Source organism: Copadichromis virginalis, linkage group LG9 (genome assembly GCF_057382275.1).
Source record: "Copadichromis virginalis isolate Kocher_CV1m ecotype Utaka linkage group LG9, C_Virginalis_male_GT1.1, whole genome shotgun sequence".
Taxonomy (NCBI): domain Eukaryota; kingdom Metazoa; phylum Chordata; class Actinopteri; order Cichliformes; family Cichlidae; genus Copadichromis; species Copadichromis virginalis.
Genome location: NC_140626.1, coordinates 24,331,736 through 24,353,882, shown reverse-complemented (window position 1 = coordinate 24,353,882; position 22,147 = coordinate 24,331,736). Strand labels below are relative to the sequence as shown.

Below are 22,147 nucleotides of genomic sequence, written 5' to 3'. Positions count from 1 at the left end.
CAGTCTGAGGTTGAATGAAACAAAGACTGTGTCGTCTGGTGTGACTAAAAAAGGGCATTGGCCTGATTTCTATGTACTGTATTTGCAAAGTGAAATAAAAGCCACATGGATTTCGCCAACTCTACGGCAAAGCCTGATAGTGGCAGTAACATATTTCCACAGCAGGAACTCGGAAGCAGATCCAAACCAAAGCAGCATATATTCAAATATACAAAGAGATCATGCTTAAGGAAAAATATACAGCCTCAGTGGAAAGATTGACTAAAAATGCTTTAGTGGTTTTGAGACTATTTTCTGTCTTTACCCAGCCAAACCCAGACATCCATGAAAAATCTGTAAATCGACTTCAAGATAACAGTTGTTGCACAGCTCGTGTTAACACGTCATGTTTAAAGAACACAGATTGACGCTGGACAAATACGGGTGTGTAGTGCTTCCTTTGCCACACATTGCTAAGAGTAGCATTACCATTACGTGCTGCTAGTTTGCATAGATAAATTTAAGCCTCTTTTCATTCATCTCGGACACAGTTGCAACATGTTAGGACATGTTCTGTCACGATGTAGTTGCGCGGGGGGGCAAAAATACGACTCTGATCGAATGTAAAGTGAGCCTACGACAAGCAGATATATGGACAAAGTGGAAGGACTTAGTCTGGGTCAGCTTACTTTATCTGTGAAAGTGCAGTAAGGTCCGGCCCCCGCTGCTCCAGAAACCAAGAGGAAGTTGTCCTGATTGAGCTTTGTCTGCACGGCTTTTTTGACCGTAAGGACGATGCCGTCAGCAGCAGCAGAGCCCGAAGCTGCAAGGACAGGCGGCCAGAGAGCAGAAAGTCTACATACTAAGTCATACATGTTGAGGCTTGTGTGTACACAGTTATATAAAATGCTACACAAGGCAGGTGTCATTCTTTTCCATGTGTAATGGTTTATCCCTATAAACAGAAGTGAGGCCAGTTTGCAGTTTGTTGCAGAGACTTTAAATAAAAATGACTCGGGAGACTCTTGGAACTTAATTATCACTTTGCTTTTGGATTCTTCACTGTCGCACTTATTTAGCCTCTGTGAGCATCAAATGCCCAGAACCGAGACGCTCTTCATGGATAAACAGCTTGCTGGCAAAGCCGAAACGCTTCCTTTAGTCTTCCTGAACCACAGCTGTTTGACATTCTGTCTCGTGAAATGGGTTTAAGTCCACGAGCTGTCTCTGCATGACTGCCTGTGGGTGGAGAAACACAATGAATCAATGTGCTTGTAACAGCATGCCACCTCGTAACGGAAAATACAGCTTACTTTACAGATCGTACAGATTTCTCTCGGGTGGTGAGTAGGGGTCTGGTGATCCAGGGAGTGGATGCATTGTGGATGGCAGGAGAAACCACTCTTTCTTTTGGCTATTTTTAGCCACTGCTGTGCGGTTGATGATAATGGAGGGCAGATCTACTTATCTCCTAGCTAACAGAGCCATCACTATCAATGAGGAAGATCATCTTACGCTGGAATCTGATTGGTAGCACTGGACTGAGTGAAGATAAAACACTGAGCTCCAGTTCATACACCTCTTTAGGTTCTGGTTACACGCCTTTCTCCCAACATTTGTACCGTCTTCTCAGATTGCCGCAAACAGAAGTGATGAAATGAAAGTTTAAACTTTCAAGCCAGCGTTCGACCCGGCAAACATGCTAAACCTTGATTGGTTCCAGATTTATAAAGCCTGACATTTGCTGGTAATGTCTCTTTTATACCATTGGAAACTGACAGTGTTAAGAAATTTGACTTCAGGAAATTGATATAATGTTGACCTTGCATGCTGAAAATGGTATGCTAGCTTTCGGTGGTTAACCGATCATTTTAACCATGCACATCATCTGTTACCTGTTGCGTTACATCAGTTTTCCCCAAGTTGAATGTTCCAAGATGGTGTGATAAAGGGCTGCATGACTTTAGAACAGTGATATTCATTCATACAATGAAAATCTATTGGTTCTTCTGGAACAAAGTGAGCCATTGCATAACTGAAGTAGAATAAACAAAGATGACGATATCAACGTTGGCTGTTGGCCAGATTTCTATTTTTAAGCTTCGGTGTTTGCCTAGAATTTCGCAATCAGTGCATTCCTATGTAGGATGAAGGGAAAGCTGTTGGGTTTTGCAGCTTAAATGAAACTTTTAAATGGTTGTGCTGCATAAAATCTGCTTGCTTTGGACGTCCTTTTTTATAGTGTCGATGTAAACGTTTCAGTCTCCATCTTAGTTGCTTAAAATCGTGTGCAATATGAAGCAGTGGGTCTGAATGTGAGACTACAAGCTCCTTGGCTAAGCACTTAAGTTAGGCTTAAGTTAGCCACCGATCATTTGGTTTCACACCATAATAATCCTTCGTTTTATAGTCATATGGTATGACCAAGATTTATTAAAAAAAACAACTTTTTGACCCAAAATGAGCAACTGGTAAGGTTCATACTTGGTGATTTCCCCCTACATTTTCCCTCTTAATAAACCTTCTATCGCACTCATTTGTGCAAAGAGATAAGTTTAGTCATTGACCTTCTAGTGCAGCGTCTCTAACTGAACATGCATTTGACGTAGAGCTGGGCGATATGAGATTTTTTCATATCACGATATGTTTTTTTTCATTTCAGGCGATAACTAGATCTATCACGATATAAGCCAAATAACTATATTTGTAAGATTTAAATGTGCCGTTGCTCACAAGTAAAATGTGAAATAATCAGCAGCTTGTTTTTATTTAAATATTTATTTCCCATAATAAGTTCAACAGGGTAGATGTACTTAAGGAACATGAGACTTTTTCAGATAAATAAAGGCAAATATTGCAAACTACACAAAAGGCAGCCGCTAAAGCGTTTAAGTTTCAAAATAGAACAAACGAAACAGACTAAATTGTCAATTCCACTTAGAAACAAAATATTAATTCTAAAAATAAATCTTAGTTTGTTTTACAGAAGAACAGACAAAACTGACTAACTTTTGTCAATATCAAATAAACTGAGAACTAAAAGGAAATTCTCAATCTCTCCTTGTTGTATAGCTTAGCTTTTCAAACAGTTTTAACAGTTACTTTAGTCTGACAAAAGCCGAATGACGAATTAGCGCTTCCAGTCAGAGACTGAGGCTACGTCCACACGTACACGGGTATTTTTGAAAACGGAGATTTTCCGTTTCCGTTTTAAAAAATAATCCCGTCCACACATAAAGGCAGAAATGAAGGAAAACGCTGCTATGAACATGCCAAAGCAGCAGGTGGCGCTAGATTCCTAACCGTGCAGAAATGTTGGCCAATCAGAAGTCTAGAAGCCTCGGTGGGAAAAAGTAAACAAAGCTGGGGCATAGAAGCAGAACCGAGTCGTATGTGTGGACGGACAGTAACTGTGTGTATATGTAAGCATTTAAACACTGCAGAGAGTAGAATTAACAGTATTGTAGAAATTCATTTCACCGAAACAATAACGTGGCGCACAGTGTGACGCATGCACCAGTTTATTGTATTTCCAGACTTGCTTTCGGCACAATTTGCAGTGCACGCTACTCTGTTTTTTGTCAGACTTGAAATAGCCGAAATACCGTCACACTACGGAACTTCTATGGCTCTTCCGTTCGACAATCTCTCCGGCATTGGAACCATCATCTGTTTTCTCTTCGGTCACGCTCGGTTGATTTTTCTAGTCGGCACACTCATTTCCTCCATTACGCGCTGGCTCCATTACCCGCTGGCTGCTTCCCAAACAAACACACGTGCGGCTTGGCACTTGTGCTATACGTAACAAGTCACGCGACGTGACGCTGCGGCTGTGATTGGTTCGGCTCTGCGCTACTTAATTTGGATTGGCTGACCTTTTTTTTTAAATTTTTTTTTTAAAGAGGACAAGAGCGGCGAGGTCTATCGCGATAGAGAAATTAAGCTATCGAGTAAAAGTTATATCGCGATACTTATCGTTCTATCGCCCAGCTCTAATTTGACGTATAAATAATGGCTTCACATCCAACGGGAAATTTCCTTTATTTGAAATACACCGTAGATTTAGTGCTGGAGGACAGGAAAAACCCTCTTCATGTGCTGTAGGACACAATCATTAAGCCTGTTGTTCCACTAAAGGGCTTAGATCTCTTCTCAGCAATAACTCTCCTGAGACAAAGAAAGGGGAACCAAGGTTATGATAAAGCGCTTAGGCCCCACACAGAATGACATTCTCCCACCCACACGTGTCTTCCACCACCCAGAGGTCCTCAACTGTGTCCCTGCATAGAAATCCCTCAGTGGGCTTATTGAGCAATAGGACATAAGGTATTGTCTTACTTCCCAGAATCAGCAAGCATAACCCTCTGACTCATGCGGGGTGGCCACAACACAATCTTGGCAAGCGTTTAGCAGACAGGACACCCCTGCTGCTGACCTTTTTTAAAAAGCGTAAGTCACCTAAATAGCCACGTCTCGCTTAATCACCCTGCACTTCCTGCGGGAGTTGCAATTCAGACAGTCCACCGGGTATTATGATGTCAGGCTTGCGATGCATTGTGCGGTTTCATTAACAGTAAAAGATGTTTGTTTTAACCTTATTTTGGATACAGCGACCTCCATTACGACCTTTGCTTTTGTTATAACAGGTAGTACTGTTGCTACACTGTAACAGGACCTTGGATGTATTTTGTCCACTGTTGCAGATCTGTTGGCTTCCAATAACTCCCACATGATTTGGAAATCATTTAGCAGACTCCTGAAACTTGAATGTGTAATTCATCACTGCCTGTAACATCTTGCCTGGATTAGCTGGTGTCACTTTGATTACTTGCACAACATAGGCAGTTTCACGTGTTTCATATCAAGCGTTGTTGGAACTGAAGGAAAAAAAACGGAAACTGTGGAGGTATTTGGGTTTAACGGTGTGTGTTATCGTTGGATGTCTCTTTCTCCCTGTTTCCATTCTTCAATCTGAACTGAGATGACCGTATGATGAGAAATATTACAGGAAGAATAAAAGGGACCAGAATAGCCTGGTGCTTTGCATATCTTCCACAGGTATACTGCCACAACATTCCTTTATCTCATCACTGATCACTTCCTCTTCTGATGTCTGTGGATCAATTTCTTGTTCTGTGATTGTTGGAGAGGGGAAACCCAGCACCCAACCCTGTCAAATAAGAAAAAAAAATATCTAGAGGTTGACCTCTGAAATGGTGATTTCTCTGGGACTCCATGTCAAGAGTGATGTCACATATGAGATCATGCTGCTTTGGCTATCAGGCAGCTGGAGGACAGACCTCCCACTTTCTCTAGTCTAAATTAGGAGGGTGTTTCCCTCAGAGATGTGGCCCACTTAGTTACTTAGTTGGAGAGTGATGTATAGACCTGTAGAAGGTTAGTGTACAGGCGTGCGGTTGAAGAGTTTAGCTCTCCTTTGTTATTTCTCTATAAAGCGCCGTTCTCTTATGTAGTGACAAAGGAGAGGTATCTAACAGTGAAACATTAGCCTGCCTGACTGCTGACTTTTCCCTCCATATCTTGACGGTGGAGTGCGTCACGGTGTTTCAGACACTTCTGGAGCATTTGCAGGCTCAATGCATGCTTTTCCTCATAGACCATCTAGCGCACAGACTTGACAGTCCCCTCTCGTAAGACACGTGGCTGCTGAGCAACAAGAGCGAGCGGCGATTAGCATTTGATCTTCAACAAGCGGGGCTGTCACATTACCCGCCTGCCAAGAAGTGTGTGGAGAACTGGGCTTGCGATCAGTGGGTACCACTAGCCTGGCATCATGCTGGGCAGAGGAGGGAAGCAGATGGCCCATCTGGTGACTTGCTGGCATAAAACAGAGGCTGTTCTGTTCCTGTGTGCGTGCGTGCATTTGTGTGTGGCATCAACAGACTGGGCGACGTGGTGTTAGGAGACCACCTGTCTCGTGGCTCATCGTCTCTTTCATGTGTGGTCAACGGAACCGTACAGGCGGAGCTTTGCTCGTATTCCCTTTCCTAATAACGTCCTGGTCTTTACACCAGATGTACCGAACACACTGACTGAATATATTAGTTCTTTGCAATCGTATTATCCGGTGAATTCAGCCAAATTTAACGCTGGTATCACGACACATTTAGAGCACCCTTGCTCTTCCACATTTCCTTTAAGTTTCAGCTTTCCAGCTTTTTAGCTCGTGTGATGCCAGTGCACTGACAGCAGTACCCTGTCTGTTCCCTTGTTCAAACTCTGTTGGCACTCTGTGACTCTACCCCTCAGGCTGTAAATTGCTCCAGTGGCCGCTTTTTATTGCTTTTATGAAAAGTTTTCTGGCTGACACAAAGAGAAAGTGTTTGTGTCTCTGCAGGCACGCCGGAGCATTTATCTGGGCTCAGTGGGGTAACACAGACTTTGGCGTAGGTGAAAACACACAAACTGGATTTCTTTTGTGTTTTAATTTCCTTTTGTGGCTTGCGTTTGCTATTTTGTTTTCTGTATTAGCTCTTCTCTTCACTGTGGTGTTCTGACTTTGAGCTGGACCGTCCAGTTAACCATGCGATTGCGGAGTTTACGGCAAGGAATTAGAGCAGCATTACTCAGGGATTTTAGCCAAAACTGACATCAAGTGTGTCACCGGTGACTCTGCTAGTGTCAGACTGTAGCCACTGACAACAGTAGCTGTGATTTTTGTGTTGTCTGTGTGTAGCAACGAGCAGCCATTAGCAGCTAGGCCTCTGATTGCTCAGCCAAAAGAACCTTTTAACCCTCTACTGCAAGAAGAACTTGTGTAACTAAAATGTAGTTTTGCTTCATCTAAATACCCAGAGCTGCTAGGTAATATGTGGCTAACATTAGCAATCTGAGCTTCAATTAAGATTGAATTTCCCATGTAGCTAGCAATCACTCATAGCTAGAAGTGTATTTTAGCATTTACTAAAAATAATATCGCGTTACGTTTGAGCTCAATTGCTTTTCTTCAAGCTGCTTCAAGCTGTCTTTAAATGGATGTAAACATAGGTTTAAAAAGGTCTTGACCTTTTTTGGATTTCTGAAGTGTGCACAATACCTTCTATGGCTCTGTGATTGATGCTGTAATGGGGAACACACTGAAGTCCCAACCACTGCAAATATTCAAATACCACAACACCGTTTGGAGCAGCTGAGGCACTAGTTCTTGTTCCTCTTTTTTTTTTGTTGTTGTTGCATAGACTGCATTCAAAGAACAAACAAATGCTTCCTGCAGTCTTTGCGTGAGAAATATGTGCACGTTGGCCTGTTTAAGGGGAACGCTTCAGTGGCCGTAAGCATGAAGTGGTGATGCACGAATACTGTGAGATGGATGTATTTGGCTTGAGATCTACCATAAGCATGCATTTTCACTCACTGTGCTGACTGCAACACAAAATACGGATGCGAGTACAGATTCTCCGCTACTTTGTTTTGGAAATTCTCATGGTCTTTACTTGCGGCAGGTGTTCGGGCAAACCCCCACGCCCGCCTTCACTGATGCCGTCTTGCGGTTTTTGTGGTGGCAGTAAACACACACCGGGGGCATTCACGGGACTATGACTAATGGCTTTCATGCTATTTTTCAGAGTAGAGGATATGTCAATCTCAGGAGACTAGTTTAAATAAAAAAAAAATTAAAAAAAAGAACAAATAAAAAACACAAGCAGTCACACCGTTGTGGAAAAATAACGCGCTGTGTTGATACTACCACCTGCGTCCTGTTTTGTCTTTGTTTTTGTGCACTCTCAGAAATAATGCTCGCCTCGCTGAAAGAAAATGGCACAGTTCTTGGATGTTGAAACCTTGTTGTTTTTTTTTGCCTCACTCTCAGGGTGAAGTCTTCAGCAGCAGAGAGAAGTTGAGCTCCGTGCTCTAGTTCAACAGGGCCACTTCCTGATGATGACAGTAAACATGGGTGAGTAGCGTTTGAAAGCGAGTTGCTTTAGGCTGCACTGTGTACGTACAGAAACATGCTTGCTTACTGGGAATATACACACCTCTCGCTCTTCCTCTGGCAGGAACAGTGCAGAGAAAAACAACACATGTAAAAGCACAGTGTTAAAAAAAAAAATAAAAAAAAAGAGGGAAAGAAAAGACAGTTATTTTCAGATTTTGCATTGTTTTTTTTTTTTCTGTTGTTCCTCATTTTTAAACCTTTCCTCAGACATGAAGTCTTGATTTTGGCAACTTGAAGGTTGTAGAAGAGAAAAATAACGCCTTAAAACCTTTAACAACAGTGTGCATGTTTCTAGTGTACTGTGTTTATTTATCTCCTGCAAAATAAACTGTATAAGAATGTCTCTGAATGCACTCATGCATGCCTAAATTATGCAAAAAAAAAAATTGCTAGCTGTGGACGCAGTGCTGTAAAAAAGTATCCGCACCCTTCCTGATTTTTTTTAGTTATTTTGCATATTTGTCACAATCGCATGTTTCAGACAAAGTAAATTTCATGTAAATAATATTAGACATGAATAAATACAACATGCAGTTAATGAAGAAATGAAATGACCATTTTATTTACTAAGGGAAATAAGTCATCCAAACCTATCTGACCCTGTGTGGAAAAAGTAATTGTCCCCACAACCTGAGGAGTGTTTGTGCCACCCTTGGCAGCAAGAACTGCAATCAAGTGTTTGCGATAACTGGAATGAAGTGTTTTACATCATAGAGGAGGAACTTTGGCCCACTATTCTTGGGTTCCTGCTTCCAGAACAAAATGCTTGGATGTGCATTAGAAGTTAGTGAGGGTGATCTCTGCCTATGCAGCTTACTAGGGCTACCCTTGGAAAAAAACCCTGATCTGGTGGTTGTCACACCACATCCTTTTTGACACACATTGAGGTCTCAAAACACATTACAGGAGGTTTTCAAATGCTATCATTATGGGGGAGAAATTAAGGTTCAGCAAAAGCATTGCAATCAAATTTGAGTCTGGACTTTGACTAGGCCACTCCAAAACCTTTATGCTGGTTTTTTATTGTTTTTTTTTTTATTGTTTTTTTTTGCGTCATTCAGAGGTGGACTTGCTGGTGTTTTTTGGATCATTGTCCTTCTGCATAACCCAACTTGAGCTTTAGAACACAAACTGATCGCCCGACAGTCTCGTTCAGGATTTTCTGGTAGAGAGACGAATTCATGGTTCCATCAATTACGACAAGTCGTCCAGGTCCTGACGCAGCAAAGCAGCCACAGACCATCGCACTACCATCATTATGTTTGACTGTTGGCTTGATGTTCTTTGGTCAGCAGTGTTTTTTTCCTTTGAACTCTCCCATGGAGGCCATTTTTGCCCATTGTCTTTCTTGTTGTTGAATCCTGAACTTTGACCTTAACTGATGCGAGGCTTTCAGTTCCTTAGATGTTGTTCTGAATTGTTTTATGACAACCTGGATGAGTCATTGATCTGCTCTGGGGAGTAATTTGGTAGGTTGGCCACTCACCACTGTGCCAAGTTTTCTTCATTTGTGGATAATGGCTCTCACCGTGGTTCACTGGAATCCCAAAGCCTTAGAAATGGCTTTGTAACACTTAACAGACTGACAGATGTCCATGACGTTGTTACTCAGCTGGTTCTTTAGCTCAAGATCTTTTAGCTTACTTCACTTTTGTCACACGGGTTCTTTTGGGGTTATAGGGTTTTTTTCCCCCAAAAAATGAAATCATCATTTAAAAATTTATTTTTTTTTAATTTGCATTTACACATAAGTGTGACAAATATGCAAAAAATGTGGATGGGGATGAATGCTTTTCACAGCACTGCATGTTGTTGTTTCTCAACAGTAGATTCTCTGAACTCAAAGTATCAGCAGCCAGCATATGCTGTCAATTGTTTTATTTTGGACCTGCTTTCACTGTGATCCAAAATGATGATGTTTTTTTTTTCCCACAGATGACGGTCTCCAAAATGGATCTGGACAGCACAGAAACTCACAAGGTAAACACCCAGCCTTGATGGAGCTACAGGAATTGTATGACATACTAGGCCTGTTCTGTAAATGTATGTAATGCTTTCTGGACAAAAGAAGAAATCAGCCCCACAGTCACGTCAGTGTGTTACGTAAGGTTTTCCACCTGACATAAATGTTGCTGCATGTGGTTGTTCTTGGCATTGGGCTTGGCGTGTCCATGCATCAGTGCAACAACGCGAATGGCTGGAAGCGTTTCCTGATCCAGGTGTTATAAAGATGATTTAAGTTTTGGAAACGGGAGCAGGAATTGTGCGATGCAACCTCTACCCTCTGGCGTTATGGAATTCTCCTGTAGATTTTTTCCTGCTCTTTTAGACGGTGTGCGTCTCTTATTTTAGCGTGGCTTCGTATGAAGTCTTTCAGCTCTGTCGAGAGTTCAGTAAATAGAGCTGCAGCAAATTTCCTAGCTGATTGTGAGCTTTGAAAAAAAAGAACTCTGAAATTCTGAATTTTGCAAAATGTACATAATGCTAAAAACTACTCCCCATATTCAACACACATTAGACTGCTATTAATAGCTCTCCTCAAATAATTGCTTAACAGATCTTTCCAGATCTGTAACAGTAGTGGTGACACGGCTAAGCCAAGCTGACGCAGGCTGAGAGAGGAATGCCACGGCCTGCAGATACTGAATGGGCATATTTGCAAACATTGTCCAGTGAAAAGCCTTTAGCACAGACCTTGTACAAACATTAATTGCACAACCACTGTTGCACACCCACCTACATTACATCAGGGTCATTATTCTTGGTGAAAGATTAACTTCTGAGGTTTAAACATTACATCCATTAGGTGTCCAATTATATCTGCCACGGTTTCGATAAACAGCGAGGTGAGAGCTGGGAAGCCCGCCTTGCTTGTTATGGCTGACTTGTGTGTGTGTGCATGTGCTTGTGTGCTTGTTGTGCGTCAGAGTGAGGACACGTTTGGCTCCAGCCGCTAATCCTGCCGGACGCCTTTGGCATGATGCGTCTCTCGGCACCAGGAAATCCCCTCAATGTCTTCATTCAGGCAGCCTGCATCTCTCACTCTCACACACACGCACACAGACGCTCTGCCTCGCTGGTCCTTAAATACTTTTGGCTTGCAGAAGTCGTATCCTCTCGTAGCTTGTTCTATTTTGTAAGCAACTTTAGGGTTTGGGGGAGTTGTCTCGCTCTACCTTCATCTCCCAGCTTCTGCTCTGCTTTCATAAAACACTCAGCTCGAGCAGCAGTTACGAGAAGACGTCTCCTTTTTATTGTCACCCATCCTGAAGCAAAGTTCTTGCTTTATTTCGTCCACTGCCACTTTCGCAGTTCCCAGAGTTAGCCCGTGACGAGACGAAAGATGCTGGGCGATGATGCAATGGGCAGCAACCGGTCGACATTGTGTAATGTTGCTCACTCTGCCCGGCTTCCTGGAATTCCCCCTTTTTCTTATGCGTGTCACATTTTGCGCAACACACAATGAGAGCAGATGGGGGGGAGCTGAAGGTAGCCCAATTTATCAACCCTCCCCTCCTCTTCTCAAAACATTTGCAACTATTCTGGGTCACACGTTGCCATGGGGTTCCTGAAGCAGTCACTGAGGCTACTTCTGGCGGTGATGTGTGTTTGGTGTATGTGGCAGTTGCTTTCCACTGTGCTGGTGGTTAGCCTTGGCTGGCCTCAGCCTGGCAGTGGCCGTGGATCAGTTGGGAGTGATGTAATAACTTCACTTATAGGCAGCCATCAGAGCCAGCTCTGTGCACCACCACACATTTCTCACATGCTCTCACTGCCCCCACCCCTGTTCCAATGAACCCTCTCACACTCGTTTCTCCGCTATTATCCATAGGCTACAGAGAGCACAAACACACACACATATGCGCACACACACACACACACATACACATACACATGCTGGCCTCTGTTTGTTTTGTATCCTTGACTGCAAGTGCACAGGGTAGTCTGGAGCTGTAAGCCTGTAGAGGCTGGACTCAAACAGCAGATTTCACAAGAGAGAAGCAGTGCAAATGAGAAACAATGACAGAGGTAATATTTGCAAGAGTTAGATTGTGAGATTAGTATTTGGATATTTAACAGTTTACATATTTATTTATGTATTGTGACTCATTTTCTCTATTTTAACAGAATATTGTTGGATTTGAGGGATTTTGTGCAAAAATTAGCTTATTCAGCAAATTAATTGATAATGGAAAACATTATCACGAGCTGCAGCCTTGCTCTCATGTAAAATCCTGTCACTACAGAAGGAAAAATAAATATTTTTGCATGCTTAATTTATTTTTTTGTCATATTCAGAGTTTTTTCCCTTGTGAGTCAGTCAAAAAATACATGAATATCCTGATGTGGAACAACATGGTTAGCACAGCTCCGCGTTCAGAACTTAAGACAGTGATTCAGTTCCTTCCTGTTCCGAGAGGACATGCCTGGTCGAACGGTTAGTCAGCCACCGCTGCTGACAGCATACGTCATAAGTACCCGGGTCTCCTATCGTCTTCTCAGGGCAGTTTACAGCACTTTGCGTGCGTTTGTGTGATGGTGGCAGGACACATTGTGTTGTTTTACAAGGTTATTTACATAAATAGGTGTTATTTCATCTGTCTTATCTCTAGAATCTCCTTAAGGGAGAAAACTACCAGAAATGACTCAGCTGCCTCATAGTTACTGTCCTTTTCTCAAAAAATAAATAAATAAATAAATTCACCCACACAGGTATTCATAAAGTTGTTAGAACATAAAGGAATATATATTTTTGCCTGATTTCCTGTTGGATATACTGACTTTGCAGTCATTTTAGTGCTTTCAGACACTACGCGATCCAATGTGCAGTCTGGACCATGCAAGAGTACTTCTTATACTGTTGTTGTTGTTTGCTCTGTGGGCGCAGTTTTTTTTGTAGGTGGAATTTTTCTTATCAGTTGACATTATTTAGTTTCTTTTTAAGTGGAGGGACTGGACCACACAGCAAAGAAGAGAAACATGTCATTCACACTTCGCTCATATAGCTAATTTGGAAGTGTCCGCTGAAACTTAATGCAACTAAGTGGCAGATGATGGACTAGGGGTAAACATAAGTGGATAATGAGAGAGCTGCTGGAGCAAATGAGCTCTGGTTGAAATGAAGAATACTTTAAATTCAGGTCAGTTTTGTTTACATAGCGCCTAATCACAACAACAGCTGTCTTAAGGCGCTTTAGATTATAAGGTAAAGACCCTTGACGTCCTGTGAGCAAGCAACAGTGGGAATAAAAAAAACCCTCTCTTTTAGCGGGAAGAAACCTCTAGCAGAACCAGGCTCCGGGAGCGGCAGCCATCTTTTCAGACCAGCTAGGGCAGGGGTGTCAAACTCAAATACACAGTGGGCCAAAATTCAAAACTGGAACAAATTCGTGGACTAACTTTAATATTTATTGAAATATATTTATTCCTCCAGATATAAGAATGAATCTTTTCTTATGGACTCAAACACATTTTGCTAAAAAACTGAATATGGAACAAGCAAAGCTTAATACTAAACAATATATATATTAGCTGTATAATACCAGTAGGCCAGCTCTGATAGTAATTTGGTATGGTATGGCCCGCGGGCCAAATTTGGCCCGCAGCCTAATTACATTTGGCCCGCGGGCCAGAGTTTGACACCTATGAGCTAGGGTAAAGAGATGGAAGAAAATAGTCAAGTTGAGAGAAAATAAAAAAAAAAAAAGAGATAAAACACACTTTTAATACATTCTTAACTCTGATATTTGGTTGATACAGACTGTGTCATCTGTTTTCACCATTAGCTTTTCCTGGCTAACATTAGCTAAAATTAGCTAGCTGCGTGTTTAGCGTCAATGAGCCCAGTTTGAATATCTTGTCTACTTGGTTTGCATTTTAATAATATCCCACTACTGTTACCTTGTTTCATTTTAAAGGGCTGGTTGGTCGATACATCTTCCCTGTTCTCTCCCACTTGTCCAGGAGTCAGTAGGCGAGCTTCGTGCCATTGGGGTTTGTGTAGGTTTTATTGGTTAGTCTCTGTGAGCAACTACCTATGCAAATAGATACAACTGCAGCACCACAAAACCAGCATTAGTCAGTAGAGTTGGTCTGTCACGCTTCATAACTGACACTACAAGCCATAGGAGAAATAAATAGGCCCGTATATGTTGGGAAAGATAGCATGTCATTAAAGGTGCCATTAGTATTAATGGCTGTTGCTTTGTACTCATGTAATATGAACCATGAGAAAATTTACCGTACAGTAAGGTATACCAATTTGAATAAGAGTTACAGAGCGCTCGGTATGAGAGGAAAAACGAAAGGTAGTCTGACAGTGACGTGTAAACTGATGTTTATGCATGAGTGCATCCTGACCTCTGAGTGAACCTGGTGTACTGGCCTACTGTCTGAGAACAGCTGGCCACAAGAGCCGTACAGTAGGAGCAAGATCAAATGCCATCCCAGACCCCATCTGCTCCGTGTGTTACTATGACTCTAGCTTTCATTCCCTGTGGTCTTTTACACACACATATAGACATCTATTCTATTAAAGAATGCGGTTTTTCCTGCAGGTGCTGTTTGTATTGCACTGCACACACCCAGCACAGGTGTGTGTGTGTGCCTGCGTGTGCATTTTTTAAAAATTATTATCATGACTAGACCTTGGATATATCTGAGAGACAGGAAGAAGCTGAGGTCAGCGACCTCTTTCTTATACTGTAATCACCCAACTCGGATTCCATTAAAGGCTTTTAATGGTAAAAGATGACCGGATGCCCTTTTTTGTGAGCACATCAAAAAAGGTGAAGTGAGGAGTAGAAAACTGAGAATTGTTGGCTTTAATACCTTAAAGGTTATTTTAATGACACAAACGGATGTGGCACTTTAGTCCCAAAATATTTCATATTGAAACGTTTTCGACTTTCTCTTTTACCGCGCAGTCGCTTTTTTATAACATTTGTAACTGAAGAAAGGCAGCCTTTATCTGAATTATGCTCCTGAAATATCTCCACTGATATATATGTATTAGACTGCTTAATAAACAAGCTGCAGGTGACCACGTCGCCCTTTTTGACAGGCGTGCATGAAGCCCATACACGTGTTCCATTATTAAAACAACTTTATCTTTTGTGGCTTTTCTATGCTTAAGTATAGCATTAAAGAATGGCCTGCATTGTTATGTTTACCCATATCATCAAAGCGAAAGACTTGAGTCACACATATCTCAGAGAAATATTAGTCAATATTTTTGTTTGTTTGTTTGTTTTATAGAGAGATAATTCTACCCTTATTAGGTATGTACCGAACATAAACTAGATTCTTCTCCATTAATGGAAACTCACACATGAAAACAGGAAGAGGCATGCCAGATGTTGCCTCACTGGCTCTTCTGAGCCGGTACAAACTAAAAACTAAGGTCATGCTAAATGTCAAAGAGCACTCGTGTGTGGCCAGTAAAGTCACCAATAAAGTGAGGTCATTTGAAACAGATAAGGTATTTCTGCTGTACTTCCTACATTTAAGCGCAGAGTGTAGCTGACACATTTCTTCTTTCTTCCTTAGACGACGAGGAGGCACTTAACTCCATCATGAAGGACTTAGCAGCCTTGGGCCGTTGTTACACCCAGCACAACAGCCACAAGCCCAAGAACCGAACCTTACTCTACAAACAGGTACTCGTCGCATCCACATGTGCTGTTTCTCCTTTTATACATTCAAAATTGTTGAAGTGCTGATTTGAATCTATAAGAACTTTTAAAATTGGCTGTAAAATGTGTCTAAATATCAATTTTTTTGTTTTTATTTTGATTGCTCTGTTGCCTGTGTAGTATGGGAATCAGTTTGCTTAGCCATATTTTAGTTAAAGAGCTGAGAGGATGTATAATGCTGCAGTATTTCTTTGGTTTAAAGCTGCCACACATCCTGCTTAGTTACACTACTTTAACCTTATCTGTCACTCTGTTTTTACTCAATACCTCAGCCCTGCTTCCTTTTTTTATTTTATTCACTGGAGTTTGAAGGTTGTGATCTAGTTTTGGAGATGATGAAACAAAAAAGCAGCATATTCACCGCCACAGCATGGTGCAAAAGTCTCGAGCCACTCCTCATTTCTTCATATTTTGCTTCCAAGGAGCCAGTCTTTGGATATCAGCTGCTTATTAAAAAAAAACCAAAAAAAAACCACAACTCCTTTTCAGTCCAGTGCATGACACTTTTCAGAGATTTGTTGTTTGTTTGTTCAGATATTAAACGCTGACCTATGAGTCATTCAAGCATAAAAAAAACGATGCCTAAGTCGAGGGATGACATCTTAGCGAAGGACTAATTTTAAATTGTGTCTTTAAGCGCTTTGTTATTTAAAGCCTGCCACACAAACACATTATTTGTTCACATTTCTTTAGTTGAATCTATGAAAAATGTCAAAGATGATGCAGTTTGGCAGACATAAAAAAATGATATTTTTGCAGAAACAACATGATCTCTGCATGGTGTGCAGCCTGTCCTTATAATAAATAGTCTTCTCAGAACTGATGGAACATATGAAGGCAGAAGAGTAATGTCAGATCCCTTTGCAGTTGCATCAGAAAGGGCATCAAGCATAAAAACTGTCAAATCAAACATGCAAAGCTGCCTGCTGTGGTGAACCCCTGTGAATAAGTGAGCAGCTAAAAGTAGCTTCTAGATTTTGATACTCTGTGCAGTGTTATCTGGAAAGCATCTGATTCTCAACAGCCAGGGAAGTGCCTAGAGGGGGACCCGGGGAGGCCTGAGCACTGCTAATCTTACAATACCCAACACTGTTGGGTTAGAGCATGGCCAGGATCACTAGTAATGTAGTTGAGTATATTTACATGTTAGTACATGTTTAATATACGTGCACTTAATTGAAATATTTCTATTTCATGTCACTTTCTGTTTTTACTCTTTAATTCCATTAACCCTTTACAGCTGATCGGAGCGGGCACGCTCTGCTTTGTGTAACTATTTTTAAATCCTGGTAGCACTGCAACCAAGTAAGCTAGCGCAAAAATTTTTTTTGCATATGAAACCGGAGGAGTTGTACTTACATCTTATGCCATCAGCTTGTCCTAGGTCACGGTTTCCTTCCACATAAAGCTTTGCAAAAACTGCATAAAAAGCGCTTGCAGGAACAAAAACATAATATTCCAGAAACACGCTGTGCCGGTCCGATCAGCTGTTCATAACACTTCCTACGTTGGAATAGACGTCAGCGCGAACTTTTGCATTTCCGCCATTACCTGCCCGAAACCGGAAGTGACGTCATTTTCCCGGAAATGTAGTCTTTTTTACTATCAGGCCCTCAGAGCCTATACTCGTCTTTTTAAAAGTTATCTTTGACTTTATGACTTTCTGTGTCGTTTTTGGGATGCTTAGGACTCATATTGCACTGCTGGAAATAGTTTATTTTGATGCATATGCTGTTATTTTGCAAATTTGCAGTATAATATTTATTTTCGTTTTTCCTGCAGTGTATAAAAATTGGTGTATTTCAAAAATAAAACTATGAAGACACTCAAAATAAATTTCCTGTGGTGGGAAACTATTTTGTGCAACTTTTTTGTATTTACAGTTTTGAGGGATAAGCCTCTTAAATTTCTCTAACTAGAAATATATGTTAAAAAAGCAAAAACGATTTTCAATTTTTTTTGTAGTTTATTGCACTTTTTTGCAATTTATGTAATTACTATGCACTTAATGAATACATATTATTAAAATCTGGGCTATAATGGTTGTATTGATGTATAGCAACTTGAAATGCTCCCAAAAATGGCTCCACAGCAGGTAAAAATATAATATAAGCTCTGGCGGACTTGGTTCTATGGTAGGTCTTAAAGGGTTAATTTCACTGTTAATTTTTCACAGTTTTTATTATTTTTCTAGTCTGATTTCTTCTGGCCCCTCCCTTCTTTGTTCTTAGTTAAAAGCATACCTGGATAGAAAAAACACACAACAAATAAGAGTCATGGATTGGCCTCCCCAGAGCCTATACGTCAACATTATTGAAGCACTGTGGGATGATATTGAGAGAGGCAGCAAACATCCAAACAAGAGCTTTAAATGTCCTTCAAGAAGCCTGGAGAACTATTCCTGAAAACTACTTCAAGAAATTATATCAAAACTTGACTAAGAGAGTTCAGGCTGTGTTGAAGAATAAATGAGGTCGTACCAAATATTGATTTTTAAGCCCATTAGAAATGTATAAACTCTTATTTTTGCCTCATATAATATATTTCCATATATGCTGACATGTGAATAATGAAATTGCTGGACTAATCACGTTTTCCTAGCAGAACAAAAAGAAAGGAGGTTTGGCTCAAGACTTGTGCACAGCATTGTCTTTCAAGCGTCTTACAGACACCGTCCGTCAGATTGACAAAATCCTTTCTTGATGCTTGGTGGGCTTTTTATATATCTATCTATCTCTCTATCTATATATATCTATATAGAGATAGTATTCCGTATTGGAGTATTCCATTCCAATAGTTTCCGGTATTATGTACATTTATGGCAGTTTAGAAACTAAACCAACACATTTTGGACAGCTTATCGTTCCCTTCAGTCACCTTGTGCCTCTCTGAAGTCGTTTCCTCGTGTATCTTTGCGTGTCTGTGGAATGATAATTGGCGAATCCTCTTAAAGCAGCAATGTTTATGATGAGACATAAACAAACAGCGAGGAGCAGAGAGGGTTTCCGGCCGTCACGGTGCTGCTTTCCTCTGCGAGTTGTTGGGGTAAACCCTTACGTTTTTTCTTCCGCACCGATGTGATGACAGCGTTAGTGTAACACCGTTACCTCATGCAGACATGCAGGCTCCTCCAGATTCCTGCTCCCATTGGCAATGACTACGAATAGAAAACAAAGATTTGTCGGGCCATCGTCAGTGTTGAAGGATAATGTTGTCTTTGTGCTGTAGAACAAAATCCGCAGCAAATCCAGCAACGTGGATATAAAACATGTATCATCATAATGCTTTTTGTCACCTCAATTCCTGGTCCAGCTTATCGTTTTCATTTATTAGGCAGGCCAAATCCCACAGACAACTATGAATCATTTTAACTTTCCACTTCCATAACTCCCCTCTGTTGTTATTTTTCCTCTCAACAGGATTTAAGAGTCAAGCTGGAGCATGAGAGAGAAAAACGGTATGTTTGAACCTCTGTATTGTTTTTTCTGCTCTTCTGTCCAAGCCTTTACTCTGTGCTTCGGATCTTTTTTGTGTGTTATGCTTTGCCATGCCTGGGACTTTGTGTCTAGAGGAAATCACAGTTACATGCCAGAGGAGCATAAAGAGAGGGAAAATTTCTACTTTGACATTTAGCCGAGGCCTTATGTTTCAGGCTCGGATGGGCTGTTTAAGAGGGAGGAGAGGGGGGAAAAAAGAGAAGAGGGTCAGAGAGAGAGGGAGATCAAAAAGATGCAGCGAGAGCCAAACGTTTGAGTACAATGCGCAGACTTCCAGGCACACCCCAAATTAATGCTTCATCTTGCGCGTTTTCTCCTGCTTTCCCTCCACATTTTTCAGTCACGAGACATTTGTACTCGCTCACACGGCCAGCTTTTCACTTACTCAAGAGGCAGAGCTGGTTACTCAAACTGTTTGGAGACAGTCTAGCAAGCAGTTTTTTGTTTTTTTTGCCTCATAGTTTGTTTACCCAATGGGATGTTTAAAAAAGAGAGAGAGAGAATTTCTGACACTTAACTTGGTGTTGGTCTTCATTTTGTCCGCACTGGGATCCCAGCTCTGTCATGCCACGCACGGATGCTAAGTTGGGTCTCGCAGCTCTGGAGGAGGTCCACTGGTTCCACTGGCAGACTCTGACACTCTAAAACAGGGGTCCCCAATCCCAGTCCACGAGGGCTGGTGTCCCTGCAGGTTTTAGATGTGTTCTTGATCCATCACAGCTGATTTAAATGGATAAATTACCGTCTCAACTGTCTTGAAGTTCTCCAGAAGCCTGGTAATGAACTAATCATGTGATTCAGGTGTGTTGACATCTAAAACCTGCAGGGACACCGGCCCTCGTGGACTGGGATTCTGGACCCCTGGTCTAAAACTTTACTCAGGAGCCCGCAGAGACTGAACTGAAGTGACAAACACGATATGTTCTGTTAACACTGGAGGGAAACTGACCAGAACCTACTGCAATAATTGCCTCGATTCATCAGAATATAGACGAGGGGAACGGGCATCGGTTCAGCGATACTGTGATAAGAAAGCCACAGGCTCAGAGGAGTGGGAAAGAGAAGGAAAGCGGCGTGCTCGGCCAGCAGAGCACTGCTTCACACTGGGCCTTTTCACTTTTTCACAGCCCTAATTGGCTACTGCTGAGGAAGAGACGAGTTTTTCATGTTCCTGTCTCTGTGTTTCTGCGTCTCGCAGTCTTCCCTTTCTCACGAGCTCCCTTCACTCCACACTGCTCTCTCAGAAAAGACAGCCAACAGCTCACTTTAGAAGATGCCATTCATAGACTTGAAAGGAAAATCTCTTTTTTATTTAATGATTTTTTTCTTTCATCCGCTTTGTCGATTCACACCCTCGTCGACCTCTTTCCAGAACAGAAAAGGATCGAAATCACATTAAAACCTGTGTAACTTAAATATTTATTTAACGCAGCTTTAATCAATATTTCTGTATATTAACAGGGGATCGGGTAACTCGAGGTATGCGACAGTGAAAAGGGTCACTCGGAGAGACAAACCCTCTGAGAATTATTAACAGGCTACAGACAACACCAGCTCTGCAGAGCGTTGCAGGATCTTTCAGCTCACTGTTTTGGTTTTCCACATCAGGTGGTCTTAAAAGCATGACTCGATGAAAGCTAATGTTGCGTTTATGACTAATAGCTGTGGGTTTTTTATTTAAATAAAATAAAAAAGCAGTTTTGCGATTGTGAACTGATTATTTAAAGTAGGGATGTCAAAGTCATTTTACATTGTAATTCATGTACATCCTACTTTGATTTTAAGAGGGCGGGATCAATGAAACAAAGTGATAAATGTGTGATAAAACTGTCTCTGGAGTCACTGTAGAAAAAAAAAAATATAAAAGCTGTAAATATTTTTTTTTCATTTAATTGCTACTTAATTATTGTGGTGTAATATGAATTGCAGTAGGAGATTTGTATTATAAGAGTAGGTGTAAAACTGTTAAAAGTTCTTATATTCCAGAAGGACGGATTGAAGTCTCTTTTTGGAACGATTGTGGCCCTCGGGCCTCATGTTGAATACCCCTGGTTTAGAGTTAGCAAAACCTTTTTTTCCTTAGTTTAAGCCTCTAAACGGGGCTTAAACTGCAAATACTCTCAGCTAAGTAAGAAAGCAAAGCCTAAAAAAAAATATAACCCTCATAAAAAATTCAGTGAATGGAAACTGAACTGCATTTCTTCGATCTCGATCTAAAATCTCTTTCAGCACAGACCCTACGAGCCGGCTTATTAGATTAGAAGAAGAAAGAAAATAATCTGAACTTCCTTTCATACTCGAGCAGCTACTATCAAGACGATCTGACTGCACAGATCTAATCCCAGGCTGTGCGGTGAATAGCATTATATTTGAGGGTCCTCTACCTAACTCGAGGTATCAGGAGTCCCTGAGTCAGGATGATCGTGTTGTCCGTCCACAGTGGAATCGGATCCGATGGTCTCTCTCTCTCTTTTCATTGGCAAGCACTGAAGGTTTGGGGCAGGAAATAAGAGCTGTAGAGCGACTCGCTCTCCCCCCTACCTCAAGGTCTACAGCCAGAGAGAGAGAGCGGGAACAGAGCCAAACCTTTTTTTTTCTCTTAGTGTTTATATTATTGTGATTTTTTTTTTTTTTTTTTTTTTTTTTTTCTCCACGAGACAAAAGGGAAAGAGAGTGCGCTGGGACGTGTGAAAGCATTCTTCCAACTCTGCAAACCTCTGCGACTGAGTGTGTCCGCATGCAGAGGAAGAAAAGCCATATCTTTTGGAGCCGCATCCTTGTACAAGCCCCCCAAACCCCCGTCCCCACATCCCTCCAGCTCTTTATCGCACACATCATCACCAAATCTAAACAGAGACGAGGAGTGTTTAGCTGTGCCGCCGCTTGCCTCTGATCTGCAGCCTCCCCCCTTTTCCCAGAATTTATCCAAATGAGGGAACCAATGAGCGGTCATTAAGATAGGCAAAGCTTTGGCCTCTGATGAGGAAGTGATGGGATAAAAACGACTCCCTTTTATCAGG

At 41.5% G+C, this 22,147-nt stretch overlaps 1 protein-coding gene across 5 annotated transcripts in view; it reads left to right on the top strand.

Annotated features, from left to right (window-relative positions):
• map3k22 (mitogen-activated protein kinase kinase kinase 22) overlaps positions 1-22,147 on the top strand; it is a 41,216-nt gene that overhangs the window by 4,627 nt on the left and 14,442 nt on the right. For 2 of the 5 annotated variants that reach the window (XM_085468317.1, XM_085468312.1), the window contains exons 2-5: positions 7,811-7,894; positions 9,872-9,916; positions 15,485-15,594; positions 19,050-19,087. In XM_085468317.1, the coding sequence (XP_085324443.1) occupies positions 7,876-7,894; positions 9,872-9,916; positions 15,485-15,594; positions 19,050-19,087 (212 nt within the window). In that variant the 5' untranslated portion in view covers positions 7,811-7,875. Of the gene's footprint in view, positions 1-2,717; positions 3,402-6,061; positions 6,387-6,434; positions 6,805-7,810; positions 7,895-9,871; positions 9,917-15,484; positions 15,595-19,049; positions 19,088-22,147 lie in introns of those variants that run through there. The other 3 variants (XM_085468315.1, XM_085468313.1, XM_085468314.1) reach the window with 3 other exon arrangements.